General features: G+C 38.1%; 1 protein-coding gene across 3 annotated transcripts in view; it reads right to left on the minus strand.

The window, feature by feature from the left end:
- Window positions 1-25,031, minus strand: part of RSF1 (remodeling and spacing factor 1) — a 165,566-nt gene that overhangs the window by 101,510 nt on the left and 39,025 nt on the right. For 2 of the 3 annotated variants that reach the window (XM_027083495.1, XM_027083493.1), the window contains exon 2: window positions 21,045-21,136. In XM_027083495.1, the coding sequence (XP_026939296.1) occupies window positions 21,045-21,136 (92 nt within the window). Of the gene's footprint in view, window positions 1-2,289; window positions 2,358-21,044; window positions 21,140-25,031 lie in introns of those variants that run through there. The other variant, XM_027083494.1, reaches the window with a different exon arrangement.

A 25,031-nucleotide genomic window follows, 5' to 3' on the forward strand; every position in this document is an offset into this window, starting at 1 on the left:
TGAACCAAGATAAGGTTGTAGGACCAATAATATTGTTTCTTGCAGTTTCTTTCCTTCACCTGTGTAAATCACAAGGTTGCATATATATATCCAGTTTCACTTTCACTAACCATCATGACCAAAATTCCATATTTTGTAAGTTTTCCAGGATTATATGTTTTGAATCTGAGTTGTCCTATTCACTTACATGTTTTGAATCTGAGTCGTCCTCTGAGTTCATGAGGCAATGAACTCAGATTCACTGCCTCATCAAGTGATAGCTCTTGTTTGGGTATATAGATTGATTCAAATTTTTGGAGAAAATATTCCAAAAGAGGTTTAACTTTTGAAATTCTGTCTGCAGGAAGTGGAGTTTCCAAGTTATCATTCAAGTGAAGAAATGTCATTATTTGTTCGAATCTTCTTCTCATCAAAATCTTTGGGAAGATAGGTGTTTCAAGTAAGGGATCAGTCAACCAATATTCTTTCCAGTGTGACTTTCTTATTTGTCCCATCAAAATTATTAATCCAGGCTTCCCTGGTGGTGCAGTGGTTGAGAGTCCGCCTGCCGATGCAGGGGACACGGGATCATGCCCCGGTCCGGGAAGATCCCACGTGCCGCAGAGCAGCTGGGCCCATGAGCCGTGGCCGCTGAGCCTGCACGTCCGGAGCCTGTGCTCCGCAACAGGAGAGGCCACAACAGTGAGAGGCCCACGTATCGCAAAAAAAAATAAATAAATAAATAATCTAAGCAACTTCTTCATGCCACTATTAGTTACATCAGTCCATTTTAAAGCCTTATCATACTTTTTATATAATTTTTCATTCTGTTGGTGATACAAGTTTGACTGAGAAGCGACCAACTTGAAAAAGTCGTTACCAAAAATTACTTCTGTTATATCACAAACTTTGCAGGTTATTACATTCAATAGTTACACCTGACACACCTGTAAAGCCTTCTAATTTTCGTGAAATGCTGTCTTCAATCTACTCTTCTGTAGCAGCAAAGGAGTGTTCTCTAGCACCGTGAGCTTCATTTTCACTTTCCTTATCAGAATCAATCACAAAGGCTTTGTCCTTCTGTTGGTCTAATAGTTAGATTGACTATTGAATTGAAGTCGACTACTGATTAACTATTGATCGACTGAATCAGAACTATATTCTGAAGAACTACCATCTTCTGAGACACTAGTATACATGTCACTCAGACAATCACAGAAAGTATCTGCATAAAATTCACTGAAAAATTCTTCTTCACTTAAATTTCGCGACGCATCGTTTTTTGAAAATTTTATGGCAATAAACTTGCGTTTATAATATACACAAGGTTGGACCAAAAACCTAACGGAACAAAATGTTTATGATAATGACAATGATAAGTTGTATAATGAATACTTGATCAATTTTAAGCTCCAACAACTTCACATGGTGATGTTAATTGTACCACTCTGTAGAACGATATTGATACATCTCTGGTCAATAACGTTCAGGTAACAAAAGATGTATTAATACATCTCCAGTCAATCATGTGTTAAAATGCTGAGGCTTGTTTTGTGTCCTAGCTTGTGGTCAATCCTAGGGAATGTTCCATGTGCACTTGAAAAGATTTTTTGGATGTAATGTCCTAAAATTAACAACTAAGTTGAACTATTCTATTGTATCATTTAGGATTTCTGTTGCCTTATTGATTTTCTGTCTGGAAGATCTGTCCATCGATGTAAGTGGGGTGTTAAACTCTACTATTATTGTATTCCCACCAATTTCTCCCTGTATGTCTGTATTGATTCACAGGTGCTTGTGTGCCCCCAGAGGTTGTAGAGGCAGAGTCGTGCCTGCCGTGAGCACATCGAGGATGAGGCAGGCCCGCCCTTCCTTAGAGGGCTCACGTTACCAACGGGGCTTCAATGGCAGACCTTGGCTCCTTCCTGTGCAAACCCCCAGTTGTGGCTCAGACCACACTCCATTCCCTTCAGGCTGTTTCTGTACAGCCAACCCCAAGCCTCTCCCTATGTCTGTCCTCTGAAGCCCAAATTTCAGCACCCAGCCCCCATGCACACCAGCAGACATGTGTCTCAAGCTGGGGAGTGCAGTGAGATGTCCAGGATCTTCTGTGCAGGTCTCTCTCTGTTCTGCCTGCCCCAAGCTAGCTGCTGCACTCTCCTCTGAGCCTCTGAAGCTCCCTTTCTGTCATGGCTGATCTCCACGCTGGTGAACGGACTTCTTAGGGTGAGGAAACCTTTTCTTTTTCACCGCACCCTCCCAGGGGTGCACGTCCTGTGCCAATTCCCTTTTTTTTCCCTTTTGTCCTACCTGTTACATGGTGATCTTTCTTGCCATTTTGGGTTTATGAGATCTTCTGCCAGCCTTCAGTAGGTATTCTGTGAGAATTGTTCCACATAATGATTATTTCTGATGTATTTGTGGGAAGACGTGGGCTCCACATCCTTCTCTTCCGCCATCTTAATCCAGTCCTGAACCCTCTGATTCTTAATTCAACACTTTTAAACTTTAGAAATCACTACAACCAGACTCTACGATAATTTACTGAAGCATACCGTACTGTAATCAAAATTTTAATGACCCTCAAGTCAATGGGAATTCCTGACTGTCTGCATCATTTAAGATTCTATGAATCTAAACTACTAAGAAATTAAGAGAGATCTAGAATCCCAGGAAAGACAGTTTATAGGGATGAATCTCCATTTCACAAAAAAAACAGGCTCCTGAAAAGTTGTACATGAATGCAATAAATTCTTATGTTGAAGGACCTACATAATGTACGAGTAGTTTTCAACCCCACTTCCCTTTTTATTAATCAGCATAATCACTTTCTTCCAACAAAATATTTCATTAGTTTTTATGAACCGAATTGTGTCCCCTCAAAATTAATATGTTGAAGCCCTAACCCACAATGTGTCTGTATATGGAGGTAAGGGCTTTAAGGACATAATTAAAGCTAAAGGAGATCTTAAGAGCAGGGCCATCCTAATCCTACAGGACTGGTGTCTGTGAGACCAGAGATTCCACCTCCCTGAGCACACCCACAGGAAAGGCCATTTGAGGAAACAGCAAGAAGGCCTTCTACAAGGTAGGAAGAGAGTGCTTACTAGGAACCAAATTTGCCAGCACTTTGCTCTTAGACTTCCAGCCGCCAGAACTGTGAATAAATTTTAAGCTAACCACTCTGTGGTATTTTGTTATAGTAGCCCTAGTGGACTAACACTCGGGCCCAGAAGCAATTCTGGGGAAACCCTATGGCTTTATGAAAAATAAGCTGAAAACTGCTGTGCTAAAAGGAAGTTCTCAATCTAATTAATGTTTTATGTGCACAGAACACAAAATTCTCGAAGAAAACTAAGATTAAAAGCATATCTATACCTGTTCTGTAATCTCAAAACATGGCCTATTTATACATTAAAACTAATTTTTAAAAGTTAAATCATTGCAACTACAATAAAACTCCAAGTCCACAAATATATCAATGGCTAAGTAGATGAGGGTACTTGATTATCAGTAAAAGAGATGTTTGTCATTTTCTCTGTAAAAGCTAATTGCTTAGTGTTGTAAAATAAAACTGCTTAGTGTTGTAAAATAAAACTAACAGACTTTTAGGCAAAATGTACAAAAGTGCTCTACGAGTTAACAGACTATATATATGTTCACTAATATAATTAAAAGTTGGAATATTTGCCAAAAAATAATGATAAAGTGGGGACAGATTTCACATTTCATGAGAAGTACTATCTAATTCAAGTTAGTAAAAATGTGAAAGGACTAGTAAAACAGAAAAGCATTAATTCTAAGTGGCAGAAATATAGGCATTATATTATCCTTAGTTTTAATCTATGCATTCTACATTTTTTAATATTAAAAATAAAAAGAGGCTGTGGGAAACCTGTTTCTAACCTCATTTCATGGGAATACCACAAGGTCCTCCAAACTGAGGAAATCCAAGAGCAATTTCTGACTCTCAAATGAATACGAGTTAGTACTCAGACCTATGTGAGACATAATTATATGCAGTGCAATGTCTCTCAACCTTAGCTTTTCTAAGCTAGACCTTAGGGCTACCTAAATTAGGAACAATGGGATTCTTTAAGACAAATGTGTTAAAGTTTTGCTGGCATCAAAGAAAGCTAAAAGTATAAAATACCCTTAGGGGGGCGGAGTGAAGATGGTGTACTACGAGGACATGGAATTCACGTCTCCTCACAACCAGGGCACCTACCAGGCACCGGCGGGGAACCATGGACACCTAAGGGGATGGGAGGAACCCCCAGCGACTGGGTAGGACGTGGGGCACAGGGGGAGTGAAGGGGGAGGAGAAGTGGAGGTGGGAGAGGACTGGCGCCCCGAGGGGGTCGCTGGGGGAGGGGAAGGGATCCCACGCACGAAGGGGGAAATTGGGGGACCACTGGGAGGGCAGAGGATAAAAAGGGAGTGTGGCCAGGTTTCCCCTGCCCACTTGGACCCCCAGGAACCTGTTGCGATCCCGGGCCTGATCCTCTGCCCACCTAGGCCCCCTCCAGCAGAGCAGGTCCTGAGAGAGTGGGAGGGAGGGAAGGGGGAGCAAAAGTAAAGGACGGACTTTGGGACCAGCATCCCTGAAGGATGGCTGGGGGAGGGAAGGAGTTCCTACACCCAGTGGGACCCACCCATGGTTAGGGATCCAGTTGCCACAGGGGAGATCCTGGGGGAGATGGTGGGGAAGGGGCACGAAGGAAGGGTAAGGAATGGGGTCAGTGCTTTCCCATCCACTTAGGCACTGGGGAGCCTGCTGGGCTCCCAGGCCTCATCCTCTGACCTCAGAGCCTCCCTCCTGAAACATAGATCCCAAGCCTCGCTCCTACACCCCTACCCAGGGCCCTCCCTCTACACTCGGAGACCACATCCAACACGCTGGGACTAAACCCCACCCCCACACACTCACTCAGGGCCCTACCTCCAAACTCCAGAACCACACACCCCACCCACCCACACTCACTCAGGGCCCTACCTCCAAACTCCAGAACCGCACACTCGAGAGGCCCTCCTTTCAACCAGCTGCTTCTCCCCTTCCGCACAGGTCCTAGGCAGACACCCTGCCCCACGCTCAAATGTCACGCCACCAACTGCCTAGGTCCTGCCCCAGCCTAAACCACGCCTCTGCCTAAGTTCCACCCCCTGCCTAAACTCCGCCCCCAGAGCCAAAGCTCTTTTCTTTTCCTTTTAGATTGCGGTTCTGTTTTACCTTGTTGATTCACTGTTGCTAATTCATTTATATTTTTATTTTTACTAATAAATCTCTTATTTTTGCAATTTTATTTTAGACTTCGTTAGTGATCTCTCCTTTTGGCTTGTTTCCCCACCCACCCACCCTTTTTTTTCTTTTTTCTGTCGTAGTTTTATTTTACCTTGTTGAAACTATTTCAACCACAGTTTTATTTTTCCTAATATATTTTTTATCTTTCTAATTTTATTTTGTTTTTTATTCTTTGATATTGTGCTGCTTTCTTTTCTTCCTTTTTTTTTTTTTTTTTTACCGCACCATGAAGCTTGAAGGATGTTGGTACCCAGTCCAGAGGTCGGGCCCAAACTCCTGTGGTGAGAGCTCCGAATCCAAACAGCTGCACTAACAGAGAACCTCAGAACGCAGGGAATATTAATTGGAGTGAGGCCTCCGGGAAGTCCTCATCTCAGCACCAAGAACCAGCTCTATCCAACTGCCTGCAAACTCCAGTGCTGCACGTCTCAGGCCAAACAACCAGTAAGACAGGAATACAGCACCACCCATCAAAAATAAAATAAAATAAAATGACAAAAAAATATGTTGCAGATGAAGCAGCAAGGTAAAAACCTACAAGACCAAATAAATGAAGATGAAACAGGCAACTGACCCCAAAAGAATTCAGAGTAATGATAGTAAAGAGGATCCAAAATCTTGGAAACAGAATGCAGAAAATAAACGAAACATTTAACAAGGATCTAGAAGAACTAAAGAGCAAACAAACAGTGATGTACCACACAATTACTGAAATTAAAAGTACTCTAGAAGAAATCAACAACAGAATAACTGAAGCAGAACAGTAAGTGAGCTAGAAGATAAAATGGTAGAAATAACTCCCAGGGAGCAGAATAAAGAAAAAACAATGAGGATTTGCCTCAAGAAGCTGAAGGAGAAGGACGTGCTCTCACTCCCTCTTGTAAGAGCACCAGAATCACAACGAACTACTGAACAATCATCAACAGGAAGACACTGGAACTCACCAAAAAAGATACCCCACATCCAAAGACAAAGGAGAAGCCACAAAGAGACGGTAGGAGGGGCGCAATCACAATAAAATCAAATGCTGTAACTGCTGGGTGGGTGACTCATAAGCTGGAGAACACTTCTACCACAGAAGTCCACCCACTGGAGTGAAGGTTCTGAGCCCTATACTGGGCTTCCCAACCCGGGGGTCCAGCAACGGGAGGAAGAATTCCTAGAGAATCAGACTTTGAAGGCTACTGGGATTTGATTGCAGGTCTTCGAAAGGACTGGGGGAAAAAGTGACTCCACTCTTGGAGGGCACACGCAAACTAGCATGCACATCAGGACTCAGGGGAAGGAGCAGTGACGCCACAGGAGACTGAACCAGACCTACCTGCTAGTAGTGGAGGGTCTCCTGCAGAGGCGGGGTGTGGCTGTGTCTCACCGAGAGGACAAGGACACTGGCAGCAGAAGTTCTGGGAAGTACTCCTTGGCATGAGCCCTCCCAGAGTCCACCTATAGCCCCACCAAAGAGCCCAGGTAGACTCCAGTATTGGGTTGCCTCAGGCCAAACAAACAACAGGGAGGAAACCCGGCCGTACCCATCAGCAGTCAAGCAGATTAAAGTTTTACTGAGCTCTGCCCGCCAGAGCAACAAACAGCTCTACCCACCACCAGACCCTCCCATAAGGAAACTTGCACAAGCCTCTTAGATAGCCTCATCCACCAGAGGGCAGACGGCAGAAGCAAGAACTACAATCCTGCAGCCTGTGGAACAAAAACCATGTTCACAGAAAGTTAGAAAAGATGGAAAGGCAGACGGCTATGTACCAGATGAAGGAACAAGATAAAACCCCAGAAAAACAATTAAATGAAGTGGAGATAGGCAACCTTCCAGAAAAAGAATTCAGAATAATGACAGTGAAGTTGATCCAGGACCTTGGAAAAAGAATGGAGGCAAAGATCAAGAAGATGCAAGATATGTTTAACGAAGACCCAGAAGAATTAAAGAACAAACAAACAGAGAGGAACAATACAATAACTGAAATGAAAACTACACTAGAAGGAATCAATAGCAGAATAACTGAGACAGAAGAACGGATAAGTGACCTGGAAGACAGAATGGTGGAATTCACTGCTGCGGAACAGAATAAAGAAAAAAGAATGAAAAGAAATGAAGACAGCCTAAGAGACATCTGGGACATTACACGCAACAACATTTGCATTACAGGGGTCCCAGAAGGAGAAGAGAGAAAGGACTCGAGAAAATATCTGAAGAGATTATAGTCGAAAACTTCCTAACATGGGAAAGGAAATAGCCACCCAAGTCCAGGAAGCGCAGAGAAGTCCCATACAGGATAAACCCAAGGAGAAATATGCTGAGACACATAGTAATCAAACTGGCAAAAATTAAAGACAAAGAAAAATTATTGAAAGCAGCAAAGAAAAAAAGACAAATAACATACAAGAAAACTCCCATAAGGTTAACTGGTGATTTCTCAGTAGAAACTCTACAAGCCAGAAGGGAGTGGCAGGACATACTTAAAGTGATGAAAGGGAAGAACCTACGGCCAAGAGTACTCTACCCGGCAAGGATCTCATTCAGTTTCGATGGAGAAATCAAAAGCTTTACAGACAAGCAAAAGCTAAGAATTTAGGACCACCAAATCAGGTCTGCAACAAATGCTAAAGGAACTTCTCTAAGTGGGAAACACAAGAAAAGAAAAGGACCTACAAAAAAAAAAAAAAAAAACAAAAACCACAACAATTAAGAAAATGGTAATAGGAACATACATGTCGGTAATTATCTTAAACGTGAATGGATTAAATGTTCCAACCAAAAGACACAGGCTCGCTGAATCGATACAAAAACAAGACCCATATAAACGCTGTCTACAAGAGACCCACTTCAGACCTAGGGACACATACAGACTGAAAGTGGGGAATGGAATAAGATACTCCATGCAAATGAAAATCAAAAGAAAGCTGGAGTAGCAATACTCATATCAGATAAAATAGACTTCAAAATAAAGAATGTTACAAGAGACAAGAAAGGACACTACATAATGATCAAGGGACGAATCCAAGATGAAGATATAACAATTATAGATATATATGCACCCAACATAGGAGCACCTCAATACATAAGGCAACTGCTAACAGCTATAAAAGAGGAAATCGAGAGTAACACAATAATAGTGAGGGACTTTAACACCTCACTTACACCAATGGACAGATCATCCAAAATGAAAATAAATAAGGAAACAGAAGCTTTAAATGACACAATAGACCAGATAGATTTAATTGATCTTTATAGGACATTCTATCCAAAAACAGCAGATTATACTTTGTTCTCAAGTGCTCACGGAACATTCTCCAGGATAGATCACCAATTGGGTCACAAATCAAGCCTCGTAAATTTAAGAAAACTGCAATCATATCAAGCATCTTTTCTGACCACTACGCTATAAGATAAGAAATAAATTACAGGGAAGAAAACGTAAAAAACACAAACACATACAGGCTAAACAACACATTACTAAATAACCAAAAGATCACTGAAAAAAATCAAAGAGGAAATCAAACAACACCTAGAGCCAAATGACAATGAAAACACAACGATCCAAAACCTACGGGATGAAGCAAAAGCAGTTCTAAGAGGGAAGTTTATAGCTATACAAGCCTACCTCAAGAAACAAGAAAAATCTCAAATAAACAATCTAACCTTACACCTAAAGGAACTAGAGAAAGAACAAACAAAACCCAAAGTTAGTAGAAGGAAAGAAATCATAAAGATCAGATCAGAAATAAATAAAAAAGAAATGAAGGAAACGATAGCAAAGAGCAATAAAACTAAAAGATGGTTCTTTGAGAAGATAAACAAAATTGATAAATCATTAGCCACACTCATTAAGAAAAAAAGGGAGAAGAATGAAATCAATAGAATTAGAAATGAAGAAGGTGAAGTAACAACTGACACTGTAGAAATACAAAGGATCATGAGAGACTACTAGAAGCAATTATATGCCAATAACAAGGACAACCTGGAAGAAATGGACAAATTCTTAGAAAAGCACAAGCTTCCAAGACAGAACCAGGAAGAAATAGAACATATAAACAGATAAATCAGAAGCACTGAAATTGAAACTGAGATTCAAATTCTTCCAACAAACAAAAGCCCAAGACCAGATGGCTTCACATGCAAATTCTATCAAACGTTTAGAGAAGAGCTAACACGTATACTTCTCAAACTCTTCCAAAATATAGCAGAGGGAGGAACACTCCCAAACTCATTCTATGAGGCCATGATCACCCTGATAATAAAAGCAGAAAAAGATACTCAAAAAAAAGAAAATTACAGACCAATATAACTGATGAATATAGATGCAAAAATCCCCAACAAAATACTAGCAAACAGAATCCATCAACACATTAAAAGGATCATACACCACGATCAAGTGGTGTTTTTCCCAGGAATGCAAGGATTCTTCAGTATATGCAAATCAATCAATGTGATACACCATATTAACAAATCGAAGGAGAAAAACCATATGAGCATCTCAATAGATGCAGATAAAGCTTCTGACAAAACTCAACACCCATTTATGATAAAAACCCTCCAGAAAGTGGGCATAGAGGGAACCTACCTCAACATAATAAAGGCCATATATGACAAACCCACAGCAAACATCGTTCTCAATGGTGAAAAACTGAAAGCGTTTCCTCTAAGATCAAGAACAAGACAGGGTGCCCACTCTTACCACTATTAGTCAACACAGTTTTGGAAGTTATAGCCATGGCAATCAGAGAAGAAAAAGAAATAAAAGAAACCCAAATCAGAAAAGAAGAAGTCAAACTGTCACTGTTTGCAGATGACCTGATATTATACATAGAGAATCCTAAAGATGCTACCAGAAAACTACAGCTAATCAATGAAGCTGGTAAAGTAGGAGGATACAAAAGGAATGCACAGAAATCTCTTGCATTGCTATACACTAACAATGATAAATCTGAAAGAGAAATTAAGGCAACGCTCTCATGTACCACTGCAACAAAAAGAATAAAATGCCTAGGAATAAACCTACCTAAGGAAACAAAAGACTTGTATGCAGAAATCTATAAGACACTGATGAAAGAAATTAAAGACGATACAAGCAGATGGAGAGATATACCATGTTCTTGGATTGGAAGAATCAACATTGTGAAAATGACTATACTACCGAAAGCAATCTACAGAGTCAATGCAATCCTTATCAAACTACCAATGGCATTTTTCACAGAACTAGAAGAAAAAACGGCACAATTTCTGTGGAAACACAAAAGACCCTGAATAGCCAAAGCAGTCTTGAGGGTAAAAAACGGAGCTGGAGGAATCAGACTCCCTGACTTAAGACTATACTAGAAAGCTACAGTAATCAAGACAATATGGTACTGGCACAAACAGAAATATAGATCAATGGAATAGGACAGAAAGCCCAGAGATAAACCCATGCACATATGGTCACCTTATCTTTGATAAAGGAGGCAAGAGTATACAATGCAGAAAAGACAGCCTCTTCCATAAGTGGTGCTGGGAAACTGGACAGCTACATGTAAAAGAATGAAATTGGAACACTTCCTAACATCATACACAAAAATAAACTCCAAATGGATTAGGGACCTAAATGTAAGGCCAGACACTATAAAACTCTTAGAGAAAAACATAGCAGACCACTCTATGACATAAATCACAGCAAGATCCTTTTTGACCCACCTCCTAGAGAAATGGAGATAAAAACAAAAATAAACAAATGAGACCTAATGAAACTTAAAAGCTTTTGTACAGCATAGGAAATCATAAACAAGACAAAAAGACAACCCTCAGAATGGGAGAAAATATTTGCAAACAAAGCAAGTGACAAAGGATTAATCTCCAAAATATACAAGCAGCTCATGCAGCTCAATATCAAAAAAACAAACAACCCAATCCAAAAATGGGCAGAAGAGGTAAACAGACATTTTTCCAAAGAAGATATACAGATTGCCAACAAACACATGAAAAGATGCTCAACATTACCAATCATTAGAGAAATGCAAATCAAAACTACAATGAGGTATCACCTCACACTGGTTGTAATGGCCATCATCAAAAAATTTACAAACAATAAATGCTGGAGAGGGTGTGGGAAAAGGGAACCCTGCTATACTGTTGGTGGGGATGTAAACTGATACAGCCACTATGGAGAACAGTATGGAGGTTCCTTAAAAAACTAAAAATAGAACTAGTATATGACCCAGCAATCCTACTACTGGGCATATATCCTGAGAAAACCATAACTCAAAGAGTCATGTACCACAATGTTCACTGCAGGACTATTTACAGTAACAGGACACGGAAACAGCCTAAGTGTGCATCGAGAGATGAATGGATAAAGATGTGGCACATATATACAATGGAATATTACTCAGCCATAAAAAGACACGAAACTGAGTTATTTGTAGTGAGGTGGATGGATCTAGAGTCTGTCATACAGAGTGAAGTTAAGTCAGAAAGAGAAAAACAAATACCGTATGGTAAAACATATATATGGAGCCTAAAAAAAATGGTTCTGATGAACCTAGGGGCAGGACAGGAATAAAGACGCAGATGTAGAGAATGGACTTGAGGACACAGGGAGGGGGAAGGGGAAGCTGGGACAAAGTGAGAGAGTAGCGTGGACATATATACACTACCAAATGTAAAATAGATAGCTAGTGGGAAGCAGCCACATAGCACAGGGAGATCAGCTCGGTGCTTTGCGACCACCTAGAGGGGTGGGATAGAGGGTGGGAGGGAGACGCAAGAGGGAGGGGATATGGGGATATACGTATGCATATAGCTGATTCACTTTGTTATACATCAGAAACTAACGCAACACTGTAAAGCAATTATACTCCAATAAAGATTCTAAAAAAAAAAGTACTCTTAGAAGAACTAAAATCATAGGCACTAAAAATTGGTATCTCATAATAGTATCCTTTTAACATGCTTGAGTACCTACAATTAGCAAGGCATAATATTAGATGAAAACACTGAAAAATATGCATACTTCCCTGATTTCAAAGAACTTGCATTTTGATGTGTGTGGAGGGTGTGGAGCGGAAGCAGGGGAACAGGAGAGCAGACAGAGACACACACACAGACATACATACACAAACACACTCATGTGGCTGGCTTCTGCTGGGACAGTGTTCGTTCATTTATCCAATTACTGATTCAACAAATATTGACTGAGCAATCACTATGTGTTAGGCACTGTTTCAGGTGCTAAGAATATAATAGAGATTGACAAAAATCCTTGCCCTCACTGAGATTTGGTTTTTGTGGAAGACAGACTTAAATAATAAACTGGGGATTTTTCGTTCTATGAATGAAATAAAACAACGTGATTAGATGAGATTGAAGGGCAAGACCTACTTTAGTTATACAAAAAAGCAAGGATCAAGAAACAGCATGACCATTCTGGAAACCAAAAGTATTTCTTCATGGCAGAACTACTGTACTGTATGTACTACCACACAGTACATACTGATGTGGTAAAGAGAACAGCAAGAAAAGAATCCAGAGAAAAAAATAGCAAGGCCCATCACATAAAAAACTTTGTTCCCATGTTAAAAAATTTATTTTCCATTCAGAAGACAACAAGGAGTCATAATTAAGGGCTTAAAACAGAAGAGAAAGATCATTCAGATTTTCGCTTTACCATTTTCACTGTGGTAACTGAAATAGACACGGAAACCAATCTGGAGGTTCCCACATTAATCCAGGTGAAAGAAAATGACTGCAAGCAGGGTAGAAACAAAGAGGGTTGAGTATACTGAGTTGAGAGAGATTTAGAAGGCTAAATCAAACAGGGCTTGGTTGATATGAAGTCCAGAGTGACCAGCAGCTCTGAATATATAATAGTACCATTTACCAAGTCAAGGAACAACTTTTACCAAGGAACAAATTTACCAAGTCAAGGAACAAACTCTAGACTATTAAAAAAAACACTATAAAAGTAGCAGATCTATCCAAGTTCTGGTTCTCTTTTACTAACTTGGATACATGGCCAAGAATAAGTATCTCCCTTTGGTTCTTAATATCTTCATCTGTTAAATGAACAGTTCAGAGAGAGCGGCCAAGATTTAGTTTGAGAAATGATAAAGGAATCAAGGATGATACTTATATTTCTGGTTTGAGAAAATATGTGGTATTGATGCTATTTAACCAAGGGTATCAGTCAGGATAGTAGGGTTATGCTGCAGTAACAAAGGACCCCCAAATCTCAATGATTTACAGCAATGGCTGGCAAACTCTGGCCCACAGACTATTTGTTTTTATAGATAAAGTTTTACTGGAACACAGCCATATCCATTTATTTAGAAACTGTAGTTGTGAAAGAAAATATAAGGACCACAAGCCTAAAATATTTACTATCTTACCCCTTAAGAAATAGTTTGCTGAACACCTAGGTTTATAGCAACAAAGTTTATTCTTGGGCTACACTGTATCTTGATAACAGGTTGGTAGTGGCTCTGCTGCACATTATCTTCACCCCCAAATGAGCGGTATTTATCTAGAAAATTATCAGTCATCATAGCAAAGGTAATAAAACACATAAAGAATATACATTGCTCTTAAAGCTTTTTCCAGAAAGTGTAACTAACATACCACTTTTCCTTCATTTCACCGACCAAAGTCTAATCACATGACCATGCCTGAATTTACCAGCAGGGGGATGTATAGTCCTCCCAAAGGGAAGGGAACCAAATATTTTGCAGTTGTCCCACACAAATCTGGCCACCCTGTTCCATTTTCCTGAGTTTGTGGCCACTAAAGAAGACCTGACATTTTCTAACCTCTTTTACGAATAGGTATAATCATGTGACTGTGTTGTTTCTAATGGAATAACAGAAGTAACATATGCAACTTCTGCTTTGCTTATTAAAAGAAAACTGCATGCCCTGAACTTACTTTCTTTCTCCTTTCTGAGGCTGAAGTACATTATACAACACAGGAAAGCAAAATGTCCTAGGGTACAACAGTGAAATGAAAGAAACCTGGGTCTCTGAATAACCTCATGGAACACAACTGTCTCAAGAGTCTAGACCAGTCATTGTTATGATAGAGAGAAATAAACTTATTGCTTTTTTTCTCCCCTTTTTGGCTGCACTGTAGGGTATGCAGAATCTTAGTTCCTCGACCACGGATCAAACCTGTGCCTCCTGCATTGGGAGCTAAGAGTCTTAACCACCGGACCACCTGGGAAGTCCCAAGTTATTGCATATTTAAGCAATTATATTTTGGAATCATTTTGTTACAGAAGTTTAGTCTCTACACTGACACAGATTCACTTTATTTTTTGAGTAAAGATGTTCACTATGTAATTGAGTATACTGGCCTTGGAACTAAGAAGATTCAGGATGAAAATATGACTCACTGGCATACGGGGTTTAAAGCCATGGGAATAAATACGATAATCCAGGGAGAGTGTATGAAATGAGACTAGAGGAGAGTCTAAAACAAAACTCTGTAGTACAAAAACCTTCAGGAGCTTAGATAAAAAGAAAGATCTGGCAAAGGAGACTACTAGGGATAGAAAGAAATCCAGGAAAGTACTGTAGGAAAGAAGGCAAAAGAAGAATGTTTGAAGGAAAGAACATGTAGAGAAACTGGGAAGATATGGAATAAATAGTGTCACTTGAATTTAGTAATAAGCGACACTGTTCAAACGCTTGAACTGAAAAAGAAATTTTATTGGAATGGAATTATGCAGAGGAGGAAATTTTCAATGGACTAAGGAGTGAATGGGAGGTAAAGAAACAGACTAGCAAACAAAGAAAATTATTTCAAGAGTTCTTTAAGATAGATAGCTTCTACGTGGCCCATAATGATCTTCACCTCCTGGTATTCATTCCCCTTATGTCATTCCTTCCCTTGTTCCTTCACCCCACCCGCTTTGGTTATGAGCCAAATCTAGTGATTTCATTCTAACAAATAAAATATGGCAAAGGTGATAGTACGTCATTTCCAAGATCTGGCTACAAAAAGACCATGAGTTCCATCTCAGGCACTCTCACTCACTGGCTCTGTTGCAATATTTTAAGCTGCCTTATGAAAAAGCCATGACAAGGAACCCAATCCTGTCAACAGCTATGTGACTGAGCTTGGAAGTGGATCCTCTTCCAGTTGAGCCTTCAGAGAAAACTGCAAGGCAAGCTGACAGCTTGACTACGTACAGCCTAATGACAGACACTGAGCCAGATTCCTAACACAAAAAAATTATGAGATAATAAATGTTTGATGTTCATTGTTTTAAGCTGCTCAGTTTGGGGGTAAGTTGTCATGAAAGCAATAAATAACTTATATAAAGGGGAAGAAGAGCAGATGGGTGGCAGCTGAAGGGAAATAAAGAGTTAATGGAGAGTTTATAGTTCTTTACTAAAATAGTAGAGACTTTAGCATATCAAAAAAGGATAAGGGAAAAATACACATTTATACGTAAGAGTGTATTTACAGGGCAGTGAAAGTCTTAAAAAACAGGGAAAAAAGGACTGTAAATATACATATGAAGTTAGCAAATCTCTATAAATATCTAAGTAGAAAAATTATTTTTTAATATTGAAGAAGGATATAATATATGTTAAGTAAGGGCAAAAAAAGTCTCAACAAAACTAGAGGGATCAAAATCAAACAAAGTATGTTCTCCTACACAATGGAATGGAATTAGAAAACAAAAACAGGAAAAAATTGGGAAATTCACAAACATGTGGAAACAACACACTACTAAATAACCAACGGGTCAAAAAGGAAATCACAAGGGAAAAGAGAAAATACTTAGAAATGAATGAAAACAAAAGAGAACATACTAATTTATTAAATGTAACTAAGCAGGGATTAGATGCAATAGCTGAAAATGCCTATACTGAAAAAGAGGAATACCTCAAATTAATAACCTAAACTTCCATGTTAGAAAAGAAGAGTAGGGACTTCCCTGGTGGCACAGTGGTTAAGAATCCACCTGCCAATGCTACAGACACAGGTTAGAGCCCTGGTCCGGGAATATCCCATGCCTCAGAGCAACTAAGCTGGTGCGCCACAACTACTGAGCCAGCACTCTAGAGCCTGCGCTCTAGAGCTCGCACTCTAGAGCCCGCGAGCCACAACTACTGAAGCCTACACGCCTAGAGCCCCATGCTCTGCAACAAGAGAAGCCACCGCAATGAGCAGCCCACGCACCACAACGAAGAGTAGCCCCTACTCACTGCAACTACAGAAAGCCTGCACGCAGCAACAAAGACCCAACGTGGCCAAAAATAAATAAAAAATTAATTAAAAAAAAGAAAAACAGAAATTCAATTAAACCAAAAGTTGGTCCTTAAAAAGATAAAATTTTACAAACCTCTAACTAGACTGGCCAGGAAAAAAGAGAACACTAAATCAGTAAAATGAGGAAAGAAAGAAGGAACATTACTACAGACTTTGCAGAACTAAAAAGAATTATAAGTGAATACTATGAACAACTGTATGCCAATAAATTAGATAAGCTAATAAAATGGACAATTTCCTAGAAAGGCACAAACTACTGAACTTGACACAAGAAGAAATACAAATCTGACTAAATCAATGACAATTAAAGAGACTGAATAAACAAACAAAAATTTTCAACAAAGAAAAGCCCAAGTGCACCTGGCTTCCCTGCTAAATTCTAATAAATACCTCACAAACACTTGCAAAAAAAATAAAAGCAGAGGAAACACTTCTCAATTCAACATAAGAGGCCAGCATTACCAAGATAGCAAAACCAGACAAAGACACCTCAAGAAAAAAAAAAAAAAATACGGATATCCCTTATGAACATAGGCACAAAAATCCTCAAAAATAAATTAACAAACCAAATCTAGCAACAGATAAAAATGATTATGGACCATGACCAAGTGGGATTGGTTACAGGATTGCAAGGTTTCAACATATGAAAATTAATCAAGGTAATATACCACATTAATAGAATAAAGGACAAAATTTGTGTGGTTAACTCAATAGATGCAGAAAAAACATCTGACAAAATCCAACAGCTTTCATGATAAAAACACTAAACAAACTAGGAAAAGAAGAGAATTTCCTCAACCTGATAAAGGACATCAATGAAAAACCCTCAAATAACACCATACTAAAAGTTGAAAGGCTGAAAACTTTCCCCCTAGGATCAGGAACATGACAAGGATGTCTGCTCTCACCATTTCTATTCAACAGTGTACCAGAGGTTCCAGCAAAGCAATTATGCAAGAAAAAGAAATAAAGCGTATCCAGATTGAAAAGGGGGAAGTAAGCCTATCTATGTTTGCAGATGACATAATCTTGTATATAGAAAATCTTAAGAATTCACAAAAAAAGCTATTTGAGCTAATAATGAGTTTGGCAAAGTTGCAACATACAAGATCAACATACAATCATTAGTCATATTTCTACACAATAGCAGTGAATGATATGAAAATGAAATTAAGAAAATTCCATTTACAATACCCTCAAAAACAGCAAAATGCTAAGGAATAAATTGAACAAAAGTATAAGACTGGAGTCAGAAAACTGCAAAACATTTTTGAAAGAATTAAAGACCTACATATTTTGAAAGACATCCTATTTTCATGGATCAGAAAACTTACTACTGTTAAGAAGCCAATACTCCCCAAATCTATCTACAGATTATATACAATCCCTATGCAAATCCTAACTGGCATTTTTGCAGATACTGATAAGCTGATCCTCAAACTCATAAGGAAATGAAAGTGATGCAGAACAGCCAAAACAATTTTGGAAAAGATGAACAATTTCAAAATTTACCACAAAGTTGCAGTAATCAAGACTATATGGTACCAGCATAAATAACAACATGTAAGTCAACAGAATGAAAACTTCAGAAATAAACTCTCACATTTACGGTCAATTGACTTTCTACAAGGATGTCAAGGCAATCCAGTGAGGGAAAGAATGTTTTTTACAAATGGTAATAGAACAAATGTATATCTATGTGCAAAGAATATAGTTGGACTCCTATCTGAGAGTATATTCAAAAATTAAATGGGTTATAGATCTAAATTTAAGAACTAAAACTACAAACTCTTAAAACAAAATATAGAATTAAATCTTCATGACCTGGCTTGGGCAACAGTTTCTTATATATGACACCAAAGCACTAGCCACATTAGAAAAATATTGGACTTAATCAAAATGAAAACTTCCATGCATCAAAAGATATTACACAGAAACTGAAAAGACAACACACATAATGGGAGAAAATATTTGCAAACCATATATCTGGTAAGGGTCTAGTATGCAGAATATATAAAAAAAACTTTAAAAACTCAAAAACAAGAAGACAACCAATTAAAAAATGGACAAGGACGTGAATAGACATTTTTCCAAAGAAGATACACACAAAGTCCAACAAGCCCATGAAAAGAAGGTTCAACATCCTTTAATCATAAGGAAAATGTAAATCAAAACCATAATGAGATAGTACTTCATCCCCACTGGGAGGGCTAAAATCAATCAGTCAATAATAAGTGTTGGTAAGGTGGGATGTGGAAAAGTTGGAACCCTCATAGGTTCCTAGGGAAAAACGTTGGAGCTGTTTTGGAACAGTCTGGCAGTTCCTCAAAAAATTAAACGAAGAATTACCATATAACCCAGCAATTCTACCCTAGATATATACTCAAAAAACTGAATCACCTGTCTACCCAAAAATCTGTACACAAATGTTCATATCAGTACTATTTATAATAGCCAAAAGGTAGAAACAAGGCAAATATTATAAACTGATAAGCAGATTAAATGTAATATTATCCACACAATGGAATATTATTCAAGCATAAAAACAAACAAAGTTCTGATACATGCTACAACACAGATGAACCTTGAAAACATTTTGCTAAGTGAAAGAAGCCAGACACAAAGGCTACTACAGATTCTGATTCCATTTATATGAAACCTCCATAATAGGCAAATTCACAGAGTCAGAAAACAGATCAGTGGTTGCTAAGGACTGGGGGAAAGGGGAAGTAATTGCTAATGGGTATGAGGTTTCTTCTGGGGCGATGAAGATGTTCTGGTTTGGATACTGGTGATGGTTGCACAACCTTGTGAATATACTAAAAACACTGAATTGTACACTTTCAAAGGGCAAATTTTATGTTATGTGAATGTATCTCAATTCAAAAAAATTGAGCTAGAACCTGCAGTTATGACCATAAAACTAAAGGGGTTTATAAAATCATCTTGTCCCAATTACCACATTTTATGAAGAAACTGAGATACAAGGGGGCAAAAGGAGATTATCCGTGGACCCAAATTTTGTTAACAGTAGAGTTGAGATTAGTATACAAGATATTTCTACCTCAGTTCTCAGAACATATACAAAACAAACCAACCCACTTTAATAAACAGATTTACAAACAACTACACCCTTTAAAATGTTATGTTAAAAACTACTGTCCTGAAATTCTAGCACCTCTTTTTAAGGTCCAGACCTAGACTGTTAATAAATATTTTGTTAAAGGCAAAGCAGCAACTTCACTGGTATCCACCCCCTGCCCCACTGGTATGTTTAAAAGGACTTTAAACAGTTAAAACTTTGCTCATTTATTATCCACAGTTTAATATAGTTCAGAGATTTAATTAAATATTAGTTAATCAAGGCTTTTAGAAAATCACACAGCATCAAATTTTTGAAATGCTGAGCCAACTTTCCAGGGCTTCAAACTTGTGCAAAAGTATTGAAATATATCTCATCTCATATTGGGCTTTTCAAAAGTTAAGACACTCCTACCACTTGCTGAGCGTTCAGGTCTATGCCTCCTCTCCCTGAATCTGGGGAGAACTGTGGTTGCTTCAACCAACAGAGTACAGTGAAAGTGACCTTTTCCAAATTCCCAACCCAGAGAGTCACTGAGCTGATTAAAATGATTATTGTTTTATGTCACTTAATTTAGAGTGGTGTGTTACACAGCAAAGATAACTGAAACAGCACATGTGATTTTTTATGATAAGAACAAGCAACTCCTGTTCCCTGATGGTTCCTCTTTTCATAGCACTCTACAATCATATGCGCACGCCTGCAAAAGCAGTATGAAAATATATGTATACATAAACATACACTTTTAAAAAGACGATAAGAAAATTACAGGTTTTCAATCGCCTAAAAATGTAACCTAATATTCTAGTATGTTAGAGTTCAAAATATCACCCCCCTCCCTCACAAAATTGTGTGGATCTCAAAAGTTTGGATGCAATTCCATCCAGACAATTTTCCTGAATGGTCGTGCCCTAATAGGGTTTATCCTAAAGCAATCATTTTCTGATTACCCAAGTTGTTCTCATTAAGGACAGGTTTGGCCTATTGTTAACTTGGAAGCCTTCCATACTGACCTAAAGGTCTTTGGACATTTTACTTTTTAAGTAAAAGACAAATTTTGGCTCTGTCTACACATACTATGTGATCTCAAAGAAAAACGACAACTTTGTTGGGCCTCATCTATAGCTTAATTGAGTTGATCAGGACGATTTTAAGAAATCATGAAAGAAACTGAGAGAAAACATGAAAAAGTCCTGAGCACGGTGTTTGACACAAAAGATAACACCTCTGAAATCTAACTTTGGGACTCTAGACTATTGCTTAGTAGCTGCAAAAAAGAATCACATACCTGTAGTAATCATATAGATTTCTGAGTCATATTTTACAACTTTTAGGAGACCATTTTAAAAATCAGAGCATATTATGCAACATAACATCGATTTATGCTAGATAGAATATAGAGAAGGTGATTTACAAATATTTACCTTGATCAAATATTTTTCCCATCTATCTGCTGTAACAGATTTGCCAATCTTCCTCATCAACTTCAAATGGAGCTCCACCAATTCTTTAGGTACTTAAAAGGAAGAAAAAATACTGTTAGCCAGCAAAATAAAACATTTGTAAACATTTAGGATCATAAAAAAAGAACTTTCTTCAATGCTGAATACTTTTTCAAAATAGATGTTGATTTAGTTATCTTTTAGAACTCTGAATCAGAAAAGACTAAACTAGGGCAAGAAATAACTGAAAACTACTTTTTAAAACATGAACAAGAATATTCATGTTTTCTTTCAAAACATCAACAATTAAGAGTGAACTCTAATGTAAACTGCAGACTTTTGGGTGATAATAATGTGTCAATGTAGGTTCATCAATTTCAACGAATGTACCATAGTAGTGTGGGATGTGGACAGTGAGAGAGGTTGTACATGTGCGGAGGAAGAGGGTATATGTGAACTCTCTCTACTTTGTGCTCAGTTTTTTTTGTGAATCTAAAACTGCTCTAAAAAATAAAGTCTATAAAAAATACCATAAAGTAAAATCACTTAACTATACAACTAAAATTTCTACTGTGTTTCTCATACCACATATTTGGTTTCTTGACTGAGATTGCAGACCAAGACACAGATTCACAGAATCAGAAAGGAATCAACGAATATAAATTCCAAATTGACAGATATCTCAGAAATAGAGTCTAATTGGTTTTCAAGCTGTTGAAGAAAACTACTCTTCTGACCCATCCCTTATCTAATGTGCTAAACTCCTCTATAGCATCCCTATAAATCTCTGCTTGACAAACTACAGGGACAGAAAATTTACTTAACCTTCCAAAATTCTAATTATTAGAAAGTTACCCTTACACAAAGTAAAAAATCTGCCTCCCTACACCTTCCTCCCATTTCTTGCTCTTATTCTCTAGTTTCAAAGAAAATACTTTCAATTCCTCTTTTATTGGAAACTTCAAATATTTGAACACAGCTGTATCTTCCCTCAAGTTTTCTCTTCCAACTGTAAACAACCAGAGTTCCTCCAAATATCCCCTGGACATCATCTGATTATATGGTATAACTGTATTAATTAGACCTGAGGGAAATAAAGGACACACACATTTAGCAATTCCCAAATACCAAATACTGCTAGTAACCTAAGAGAAATTACATTTATACTATCTAAAAAGTTTCCCTAATCAAATACATTAGGGAAATATATATTTATTTTTACCACAGAACTTCCCGAAGTCTTAATTGATTAGTCTTATATAAATAGTCTATATCCCTATCTTGGATATAATCTGCAGCATTCCCTAATATATTTGATCATGGAATCTTTTTCTGTGAAACACACAATACCTTGTAGTATACAAGTGCTCTGAAGTACAGGTTGGGAAGTGATGGACTAATTTTTTTCATTCATTCTTTCAGATTCTTTACGCTCCAGTAAAGCCACTTCTAACTTGAAATGACCCTGAAGCATAAAAACATTTCACTATTCAACAAATTTCTGTGGGTCCACTATTAGTAAGCAAGAAATAGTCTCTACCTTTAATGAGCCTACTTAAGGGAGTCTTCTCTGGGGTGGGGGGGTGGGGAGGTAAATGGTGGGTGAGTTGGAGGTAAAGGAAAGAAGCAGGGGAGGGATGATTACAGATGAGTAAACAGACAATCAAACTAAGCCAAGACCAGAATACACAGGATTGAGGGTGGAGTGGAGAAAAGGGGGAAAGGACACTGCTTATGAAAGTAACAAATACAAAAGGCTGAAAAACAAAGTGAGCATGGAAGTGGAAGCACTCAGAAAAGGGGTACGATCATGAAGAATCTTATAAGAACAGGCTACAAAGTTTACATTTTATTAAAAAGTTTAAGTGAGAGTGCTCTATAATTTAGAAAGATCTCAAAAACTGAACTGTAGGAAAACAGATAGCTTTTATTTGCTTATTTGTTTTAGGAGGTGGTATGCAGGGTAGAGACGATATAAATTCAGGAAAATATCAATCCAGAAAGATGGGAGTAACCTGAAGGCAGAGGTGGTACCAAGAGAAGTGGGGGGATTTGAGATATGTTTAGGAAACAAATAATAAAACTTAGGGACTGGCTGACTGAGCAAAGGGAAAGCATCAAGAAAAACTGAGGCACTGAATTAGGCAACTGAGTAGATGCCAATGACAATACATCAGGAAGAAAAAGACCTGGGCTCAATTCTCAGCTCTACTACTTAAGACAAAGAGACCATGATTCTGGTCAAGTTCTTTAAACAATGACTCTCAAATTCCTCGTCTGTAATAAAGGGTTGAACTGGCTATCTTACAGTTTTAAAAACAGGAAACATTATACAGGGCTTCCCTGGTGGCGCAGTGGTTAAGAATCCACCTGCCAATGCAGGGGACACAGGTTCGAGCCCTGGTCCGGGAAGATCCCACATGCCGTAGAGCAACTAAGCCCATGCGCCACAACTACTGATCCTATGCTCTAGAGCCCACAAGCCACAACTACTGAGCCCACATGCTACAACTACTGAAGCCCGCGTGCCTAGAGCCCCTGCTCCACAACAAGAAAAGCCACCGCAATGAGAACCCTGCACACCACAACGAAGAGTAGCCCCTGCTTGCCACAACTAGAGAAAGCCCGCGCGCAGCAACAAAGACCCAATGCAGCCAAAAATATATAAATTAATAATAATTAAAAAAAGAAAACATTATACAAAGCTAAAATACCTTTATTTTCACTTCTGTCATGACATTTGGGGAACCAAGGTCAGTTTCAATTTCTTTTTCCTTTTCCCCAAACATAGTAGTCTTAATGATTCTACCTTTCTACATCTCAAACCTGCTCCCTATCTCCCCCAATTTCTCTATGATATCATTGCACCTTCTCACTTCAGAAAAACAGGTATGGATACTCTCCTGTAACCAAAGCAATCTTTAAAAAAAAAAATACTGCTTTCATGTCACTTCCCAGTTCATAAATATCTTTGATGGCTCCTAGATACTTATATAAACTCATCTAGATTTCTTACCCTAGCCAAAGAGTCCCAATATTCAATTTCAACCTAACTCTCCAAACCTTCCCTCTTACTTCTGCACTGAAATGCTTGATTCAAGTCATTCTGGCCTGTTCACTATCCACTAAGCATACCCAGTCTACAACCTATCTGGGCTTTTATTCAAGCGCTCCAGTTTACTGTTCTCTGCCACTTGAATCATATTCATCTTTTAATGTTGGGTCAATAAAAGCCCTAAAAGTCTCTGGGATACCTTTCCAATGATTCCAGCAACGTCTTTTTCCTGGGAATGCCCACAGTATTCATATTATCTATATCACTCATTTATCAGGTAAAAGCTCTGCACCTGTGTTTTATGCATATCCTCCACATCACAGACAAATGAAACCACAAAAAGTTTTGATGCAATTGGTACTATTTTTAAAAATCCAAGAGGACAAAAGTAAATATATGCAAAAAATGTTTTTCATCCCACTTCGCAAATATAGTCATTCTTGATTTAGGCATGTAGAAGTAGATTTCCTTATTAGAGCATTGGCTGTTACACAGTACTATCCAATAAAAATATAAAATGAGCCACATAATTTCAAATTTTCTATTAGTTCATTCATAAAAGTAAAAAAAACAGGTCAAAATTAATTTTAACAATTTATGTTATGTAGCACTATATAGCTCAATGTTATTTCAACATACTATCAGCATTTAAAATTTCAGACTTTTACTTGACATTTTACTTATTTTTTTGATTTATAACTCAATTAAAATTATACATCATTGACATATCACAGTATTACTTTCAGGTGTACAACATAATGATTTAATATTTGTATACACTGCAAAATGATCACAATAAGTCTAGTTACACCCACCACCATACATAGTTACAAATTGTTTTTCTTATGAGAACTTTTAAGATCTCCTTGCTTAGCAACTTTCAAATATGCAGTACACTATTATTTTTTTTTATT

Source organism: Aethalodelphis obliquidens, unplaced genomic scaffold (assembly GCF_003676395.1).
Source record: "Aethalodelphis obliquidens isolate GAN/ISIS:26980383/991018 unplaced genomic scaffold, ASM367639v1 scaffold50, whole genome shotgun sequence".
Classification (NCBI taxonomy): domain Eukaryota; kingdom Metazoa; phylum Chordata; class Mammalia; order Artiodactyla; family Delphinidae; genus Aethalodelphis; species Aethalodelphis obliquidens.